Source organism: Portunus trituberculatus, chromosome 5 (assembly GCF_017591435.1).
Source record: "Portunus trituberculatus isolate SZX2019 chromosome 5, ASM1759143v1, whole genome shotgun sequence".
NCBI lineage: Eukaryota > Metazoa > Arthropoda > Malacostraca > Decapoda > Portunidae > Portunus > Portunus trituberculatus.
The window spans coordinates 4,026,384-4,035,939 of NC_059259.1; the positions used below are offsets into that span (position 1 = coordinate 4,026,384).

Consider the following 9,556-nt stretch of genomic DNA (forward strand, 5'->3'; position numbering starts at 1 on the left):
CACACCAGCAAACCACAAACAACCCTTTGCAAACACTGGAAAATGCAAAAAAACACACCCAAAAAATATAGTTTACACAACAAACAACACATTTACACACACACCACATGTACCACACACACACCACACCTGCAGAAACCTTTCCAACACCTGCACACACCAGCACAGTACACAGCTTGGTGTGTGGAGGGAAATATGGAGGAAAGAAAAGGAGGTGGTGGAGGGAAAAATGAGAAAAATTGTCAGGTTTTGAAGTGAGATTTAGAAAAGTACTATTTTGACTATGATAGAAGTGAGATAGGAGACTCAAAATTGGAGGGAAGGTGGAGGAAACATGGAGGAAATAGTCTACTGAAGGAAAAGCCAGGAGGACCTGTGGAGGGAGATATGGAGGAAACAAGACAAACATTACCTAACCAAAACGCACCAAAAATTACCTAAAAATATTGCATCAAGCAACAAAACACACACACACACACACACACACACACCATATTGATAGAATTTTCAGAGAGACGTATAATTTGCTAAGGAATATTGGAGTAGCATTTCACTATATGGACAAGGAAATGATGAAGAAATTGATAAGTACTAAAATAAAACCTAGATTGGAATATGCAGGAGTTGTGTGGACTCCCCATAAAAAAAAACACATAAGAAAATTAGAGAGACTACAAAAAATGGCTGCAAGAATGGTTCCAGAATTTAAAGGGATGGCATATGAGGAGAGACTAAAGGCAATGGATCTACCAACCTTGGAGCAGAGAAGAGAGAGAGGGGATCTGATACAAGTTTATAAATTGATTAACGGAATGGATGAAGTGGATAATGAGAAACTGATCCTGAGAGAAGAATATGACTTTAGAAGCACAAGATCGCATAGTAAGAAACTAAGGAAGGGACGATGTCTGAGAGATGTTAAAAAATTTAGTTTCCCGCAAAGATGTGTTGAGACTTGGAACAGTTTGAGTGAGGAAGTGGTGTCAGCAAAGAGTGTACATAGTTTTAAAGAAAAATTAGATAAGTCTAGATATGGAGACGGGACCACACGAGCATAAAGCCCAGGCCCTGTAAAACTACAACTAGGTAAATACATACACACACACACACACACCTGCACTCCACAAACAACCCTTAAATCACACCTGGAAAACACCCACAATAAGTCTACCCTAGCCAACCCACACCAAAAAAATAAATACTATACATAGGTAGCTATAGTTGACATTACAAAACATACAAAAAACAGTATTATTCCAGTGTTTCACCACATTCCACTAAATGTTTTTTACCCACCTCATGAGATAGAGCTCCTCATTACGAGTATTTTAATCCCATATTTATAAGGCGCAACCTATTTATAATGGTGATACCGAATTTCAAAAATTTAATCGTATTTTGGCGATCTCACTCCCGAGTCAATAGAACAGAGACAGACTGGCGCGAGAGCTGCTCGACCCAGGGCAGCGGCTAGCGTGCGGCCAACATTAGTGACTCGTTTTGTTTGAGCTATTGTTTCCGCTGATTGGTTACTTCCGTTTGAAAGTGAACTGGCAGCCAATGAAAAAAAAAATCATAATTTATTCAACCAATCACGGTGGCCTTGAGACTTGCGGTATGAATTTGAATTCAGTTTGAGGCAAGATGTCCCACTGTGCAGGTTGTGAACTGCATTACTTCAATGTTTTGGTTATCATATTTTCAATAGATGTCATGTCGGCTGAGTGAGAGCTGTGAGGGTGGAGCTGGGAAACGAGGAAAACTGGAGGGACCACTTCATTTGGACAGTGCCACAGTTCCTACTAATACATATTGGTTTGTAGAGCAAGAAAAATAAATCATGAAAATAATTTAATACAACAACACCTGGATAGAATTTTGATTGTCCCCATCATATTGACAGGTTAATGGTATATGATGGCTGTTATTATCATTGATGTTTTCTTTCAGGGCTCACAAGCAGACACGCAGTGTTGTCCAAAGAGGCACTGGGCAGCTGAAACACCGATTTCATGTCTTGCACAGTGAGGTCCGGGTCAGCCCACCATTGAAGGTGTGCAAGATGGTGCATGTTTGTGCTATGTTGCACAATATATGTAAAGACAGGAATATTCCTATTCCTATTGATGCAGGCCACCCTGACTTTGAAGAGCAGCAGCACGACATCGTACAAGAAGTGCCACCACTTCCAGCTGCTCGACAAAATCCGGGTCGCCTGTATCGAGATGAATTCTGCAACTTGCATTTCAAGTATGTTGATTATTTTGTACCAATATATACTGGCTTTACTGTATTTGATCTTGGATATGTCCACTTATCATGCATTAGTATCTCATTACTGTTGATTAACCACCTTTTTTTTCAGCAATCCTGCCAGAAACATGGCCCACCTGCCCCACCACTGATCTGGTGACACATGCAGAGATCAATTTTGCAACTTGCATTTCAAGTATGTTGGTTATTCATTCTGTACCAATATTTACTGGCTTCTATAAATAATCTTGGATACATTCACTCATCATCTCATTATTGTTGATAAGCAACCTAATTTTTCTTTTCTTTTCTTTTTTTTCATTCTTTCCAGCATTCCTGCTTGAAGTGTGGATCTCCTGCCCTTCAGCACACATGGCCAGTCACATGCCAAGGTACTGTCAACATCTATGTTTTCCATCTCCCTTAATTCTTATCCTCACTGCTTTTGTGTTGACATTTAAAAACTGTACACTCTTCTAAATCAACATAAATGCTTTCTATCTCTCCTAATTGTCATCCTCCACACTTCCATGTCAACATTTTAAACCTTACACTCTTCTAAATCAACATAGATACTTTCATCTCTCTTAATCCTCATCCTCGACACTTCCATGTCCACATTTAAAACTGTACACTCTTCTAAATCAACATACATGCTTTCCATCTCCATTAATTGTCATCCTCCACACTTCTGTGTCCACATTTAAAACTGTACACTCTTCTAAATCAACATATATACTTTCCATCTCCCTTAATTCTTATCCTTGCTGCTTCCATGTCCACATTTAAAACCATACACCCTTCTAAATCAACATATATGCTTTCCATCTCTCTTAATTGTCATCCTCACTGCTTCCATGTTGACATTTAAAACCATACACTCTTCTAAATCAACATCTATGCTTTCCATCTCCCTCAATTGTCATCCTCCATAATTCCATGTCAACATTTTAAACTGTACACTCTTCTAAATCAACACATATGCTTTCATCTCTCTTAATTTCTCATCCTCCACACTTCCATGACCACATTTCAAACTGTACACTCTTCTAAATCAACATATATGCTTTCAATCTCCATTAATTCTAATCGTTCACACTTCTATGTCCACATTTAAAACCATACACTCTTCTAAATCAACATATATACTTTTCATCTCCATTAATTCTCATCCTCCCCACTTCCATGTCCACATTTTAAACCGTACACTCTTCTAAATCAACATATATGCTTTCCATCTCCCTTAATTGTCATCCTCACTGCTTCCATCACTTTCTTCCTGGGAGCTCCTGGCCTCACTGTCCTTTTCTGGCAAATATTCCTCATGTGAGTCACTAATGAGTCCTTCTGATTGACTCTCATTGTCCTCAGAATCCTGTAATTCATCTAATAGAGCCAGCTCACCCTCAGAATCCCTCAAGGGTGACAATGACAACACCATTACACCACACTGGTCAGTAACATACTGCCCGCCGGCCACCACCCCTCCCCTCAGGCCACACGGTCCCTCCCCCCAAGCCACCGTACCCAGTGTCCCTGAAAACAGTTAGTCACTTTGTCACTGAATCATAAAAAACACACAAAGCGAGTAGATGAAGCACTGATGGAGCGATGGCGTGGGCATGTACTGTAAATATCTTGAAACACCCTTAAAACACCCTAACATAGCCTAAAATAGTTAAAAACTGTCTTAAACACCCTTGAGTAGCCTTAAAATAAAATATGGAAGAAAGAAAAGGAGATGGTGGAGGGAAAAATGAGAAAAATTGTCAGGTTTTGAAGTGAGATTTAGAAAAGTACTATTTTGACTATGATAGAAGTGAGATAGGAGACTCAAAATTGGAGGGAAGGTGGAGGAAACATGGAGGAAATAGTCTACTGAAGGAAAAGCCTGGAGGTAACCTGTGGAGGGAGATGTGGAGGAAACAAGACAAACATTACCTAACCAAAACGCACCAAAAATTACCTAAAAATATTGCATCACACACACACACACACACACACACACACACTCCACAAACAACCCTTAAATCACACCTGGAAAACGCCCACAATAAGTTTACCCTAGCCAACCCACACCAAAAAATAATAAAAACACTATACATATGTAGCTATAGTTGACATTACAAAAACGTACAAAAAACACACTTATACACACACCACACTCACAGCACACCTGAGGACACCTTTCCCACACCCAAACACACTCACCTCTCCCTCTGGAACTTGGTGAGTGGAGTATTTGTGGAGTTTTGCTGCAGAGAGGAGACATGCAGTAAGTCAACAGCAGCGGCTCTCCTAGAACCCATTGTGATATTGTGGCAAGCCATGGTGCACCTCTGGAATAGTGGTAGTTGTTGTAGTAGTGGTAGTGGTGGTGGTGGTAGTAATAGTATAAATGAGGCGTGACAAGGCGTAGGAAAGGGTGAATACTGCCTACCACACTATAACATAAAATAACATAACATAAATAATAGGATAACAAAGGGCCACCAGGGCCCATCTAGGTTACCCTGTATCAGTCGCACAGCGACCTCGTCATCAGTACTTAAAGATACACTTACAAGTACACAATACATTATATACTAATTCTAAATATTTGGCCCATTAACAGGGCTAAGTCCTGCAGCGAATTCCTCTACAATCTGTGATCCCCATACATGGGGATCATGTCTTGTTTAACTATAGTAAATTTCTTATAAAAACTATCATGCAGCTATACATAATTATAAATCTAATAAATTTAAGTGCTTATCTAATCTGGATTTACAACCGTCTCTGGCAATGCATTCCAGAAGTCTACCACCCTATGACTAAAGAAATATTTTCTTCTATCTAACCTGCAGCCTTGCTTTCTAATCTTCCTGCCATGATTTGTAGTCCTACTTCCCTCTTCTAAGGTAAAGAAAGATCTCACATCTATGTAGTTTGTATCTGAGAACATTTGAAATAACTCTATCATATCCCCTCTTATACATCTCCTCTCAAATGAAAACATGTTTAATGCCTTTAATCTATCTCTATACTCCAGGCGCTTCAAAGCTGGTATCATCCTAGTTGCTCTTCTCTGAACTGCTTCTAACATGTTGATATCCTGCCTATAATGGGGTGACCAGGCCTGTATGCAATGGTCTAAATGGGGCCTAACATAGGAATTATATAAGGTACGCACCACTTCCTTACTTTTATAACTAACATTTTTATTTATAAAACCCAGGATCCTATTTGCCCTATTTCTTGCTTCTAAACATTGCTTTGAAAATTTCATAGTCCTGTCTATCACTACTCCTAAATCCTTTCCTTCCTCTACTGCCTCTAGCCAACATCCCTCCATCTCATAGCTAAAGTTTGTGTTGTGTTTACCTAAATGCATAACCTGACACTTTTTAGAATTAAACTCCATCTGCCCATGCTATCAGCCTGTCCAGGTCTCGTATTCTGTAACACAATAACACCATCATATCTCAGTAACCGCTTCAACTATCAAACTATCACGCGTATGGGTGCATAAGCTATCTATGGAGGCAATATGGGAGCGCAACAACGCGTAGGAGGGCAGGAATGACCACCACAAATATGAGGCAACAAACTCCAAAAGTTTGCTTATAAAGGCGCACTTATTTTCACCTTACCAGACTTTTTTCACCTTAATTGGCACGTCTCACTAACTCTACATACTTCAGCTAATAAGCACACACTTCGAAATAACTCACCTGCTCCACAAATGTTCAAAAACTGTCGATGTCAACACTTCAAGCTATAATAATGGCGGGTGTTTCTCAAATGTCTCATACGCAAAATGTCGACATCATTGTATACACTTCCTCTATCACTCAAAGTTCTTATAAAATGCAAAATAACATTAAACTAAAATAAAACTAATATGAAATGGTAAAGGAAAATGAAAATAACACGAGTATTATATTCCCAATGCCGAAATGGCGGTTTTGGGGTTACTCATAAATTTTGCTAAAATCACATTTCGCCTTAAGGATTGAAATATTTCTACTTAATTAGTGAAGTTGGCATTTTTCTGATATCTGATTTGTTATTAGTAAAGTAAACTTATTTCTAAACTACAATAGAATCGAGTCCAGCTGTGTTTTGGTTTACCGAAAAAATAACACTAAAATCACTGCAAGGAATATAACCTTTTTTTATTATCACGCCTAGGATTTTTTGGTGCTTGATATAACACTTAAAATGTATGAAAAACATGATTCAAGTAACAACATTCCATAAAGTTTAGTTTACCTATTCGTATTTTCAAATTCAAAATTTTTAATGGTAACAAAATGGAAAACAAAAATCTTTATACGACAAAGAATCTGTGTTTTCTTTATTTGGTTGGAAAGCGAAAATTTTTGTTATTCAGAAAATGTAATATAACGTAGTTTGGGTGAGCTTTTCATCTCGACATTGTGATGTGTTTGTGACCCGTTAATTGGACACAAACACCTTCCGTTTCATCGCTTTTCTAAAATAAACCACCCGTTAGGGATATTATATTTTTATTATTAGTTACACTATTTATCGCGTCTAAAAGTGTAGTGTATACCAGTCTGGGAGCCGTTTTTCTTGTGGCCATTTTTAAAATGAATGATCTTCGTAAGTATTGAACCCACGGGGGGCGCATCACCCCTGACTTTCCCCCAGGTCAGTCCAGCAATGTCTGCCTCCACCCTCCCCTGTGTTTCCAGACCCAGAGAGTGAAGCAAAGCCAGAATCAACCACCACACTTGACAAATAGCCATTACTGTGGTAAATAAGGCGATAGTTGTGTATATGTATCCCAGTTAACACCGCCCGCCGCCCACCATCACCCGCACCCAGACCCCGTCCCGCCCCGCGTCAACTCCTCAACATTTCCTTCAATTCTCAGTGTTTCCTGCTGCTGCTGCTACTGCTCGCCTCAAATGCATAGCAGGGACAAAAGAGGAATGCAAGTGTGTGAGGGAGAAGTAGTAGTAGTAGCAGGAGCAAGAGTATTATTGTTATTACTATGAGGGTTAATACGTGTGTGTGGGTGTGTGGGGCTGGCTGCATAGTGTAAAATTACCCCCTTCTCTCTCTCTCTCTCTCTCTCTCTCTCTCTCTCTCTCTCTCTCTCTCTCTCTCTCTCTCTCCCCATGACGGTTTATGAAGGCCACAGAGGTGACTAGCTAGAGTGTTTCTGTTGTTAATAATGCAAAAATGTTGTTAATCTCTCACTAGAACCTTAAAAACACGTCACGTATTCACAAAAGTGCGTCAATTAAACACACATAAATCAAGAGTTAGCTGTATTGTTAAACAGCTTAGTTGTGCATTGCAGCAAGTGGCTGAAGTCCCTGACACGTGGAAAGAATCCACCACACTGATCATTCCTAAAGCTGCCAAACCAAAAGTCAATGAATTTAAACCAATAGCTTTCACCAACGTACTATACAAATTATTAATGGCTGTGTTACGGATAAGTATACAAGACCATATCGAGAGCAGGATTTACGGAGGGAGGTGGGGCAGAAAATAGTCTGCTCATACTCAGATACTGTGTACAAAAATAATTTAAAACTAAAAAAATCTTTGATTGTCATATGAATAGATTTTTGTCATATGAATAGATTTTTGCAAAGCTTTTGATAATATAAAAAGGGATTATATGACCAAAATTCTTATGGAATATCAAACAAATGAAAAAGTACTAGACCTAATAACAAAAGTTTACCCTGGAGACAAAACTAAAGTAAGACTTGAAACACAAAATGTAACAAGTGGCATCAGTCAGACAGACAGACAGACAGACAGCAGGGGATGTATAGCCTCCACAACACTTGCCAAACAAACCCCTTCACTACCAGGACGTGTTTTCATAGTCATTCTGCTTCCTATGTTGGTGATTCTATACAGCTTCACAAACTTATGTGGGGATTAAAATAGTGAAGACTGGCCATTTATCCTCTGACCTCCATACACCCTTCCTAATGTCATCAAAATGGTCTAATGGTACACAAATCTCAAGGTAAAAATGTCTCCCAGTACTGAAGGGGTTAAGATAGTGAAGACTGTGGCCATTTATCCTCTGACCTCCATACACCTTTCCTAATGTCATCAAAATGGTCTAATGGTACACAAATCTCATGGTAAAAATGTCTCCCAGTACTGAAGGGGTTAAAATAGAGAAGACTGTGGCCAATTATCCTCTGACCTCCATACACCGTTCCTAATGTCATCAAAATGGTTTAATGGTACACAAATCTCAAGGTAAAAATACGTCCCAGTACTGAAGGGGTTAATAACTTTCAAAATAATAATAAAGACATTAGAAAGTGTAAATTTGTGCTTCAAAGATGACACTTTAAATGTGACACCCTTATTCTTTGCAGATGATGGAATGTTGTCAGCGAGCAGCACAGAAGACGCAGAGATATTGGTGGACAGGTGGTGGAGATAGGAAGAGAATGTGGCCTGGAGATTAACAAACAGAACACCAATAATCTTGTGACCTCCATACACCCTTCCTAATGTCAATAAAGTTGTCTTATAATGGCCTCAAAAAATGCCAAACTATCTCAAAATACCCTCATAACATGTCAAACTGTCTTAAAATGCCCTCAAAACATGCCAAACTGTCTTAATATGCCCTCGAAACATGTCAAACTGTCTTAAAATGCCCTCAAAACATGCCAAACTGTCTTAATATGCCCTCAAAACATGTCACTGTCTTAAAATAATCTCAAAATATGCCAAACTGTCTTAATATGCCCTCAAAACACGTCAAACTCTTAAAATCTCAAAACATGCCAAACTGTCTTAATATGCCTTCAAAACCTACCAAACTGTCTTAAAATGCCCTCAAAACCTACCAACATTCATAAAATTACCTCAAAACATGACAGACTGTCTTAAACAACCATCAGAACATACCAAACTGTCTTAAAATACCCTCAAAACATACCAAACTATCTTAAAATGCCCTCAAAACATACCAAACTATCTATCTTAAAATGCCCTCAAAAACATGCCAAACTATCTTAAAATGCCCTCAAAACATGCCAAACTATCTTAAAATGCCCTCAAAACATACCACTCTTAAAATGCCCTCAAAGCATGCCAAACTATTTAAGATAGTTTGGCATGCTTTGCCCTCAAAACATGCCCTGTCTTAAAAAGCCCTCAAAATATGCCAAACTATCTTAAAATGCTCTCAAAACTTATCAAACTGTCTTAAAATGCCCTCAAAACATGACAAACTTTCTTAAAATAATTTTACACAATCTCAAATAAATAAAACTGAATTAACATCTGAGAGAGAGAGAGAGAG

General features: G+C 38.8%; 1 protein-coding gene and 1 long non-coding RNA gene across 2 annotated transcripts; both read left to right on the forward strand.

The window, feature by feature from the left end:
- The first annotated feature begins 1,757 nt into the window (after positions 1–1,757).
- On the forward strand, positions 1,758–5,697 carry LOC123514812. Its single transcript, XM_045273027.1, has 5 exons — positions 1,758–1,815; positions 1,951–2,250; positions 2,366–2,449; positions 2,585–2,645; positions 5,673–5,697. Exons 2-5 carry the CDS (start codon positions 2,070–2,072, stop codon positions 5,695–5,697), a joined length of 351 nt encoding a protein of 116 aa, XP_045128962.1. The 5' UTR covers positions 1,758–1,815; positions 1,951–2,069.
- Positions 5,698–5,970: 273 nt separating this feature from the next.
- Positions 5,971–8,795, forward strand: LOC123515098. Its single transcript, XR_006677773.1, has 2 exons — positions 5,971–7,014; positions 8,619–8,795. It is a non-coding gene; the product is annotated as an uncharacterized LOC123515098 (long non-coding RNA).
- Positions 8,796–9,556: the final 761 nt, after the last annotated feature.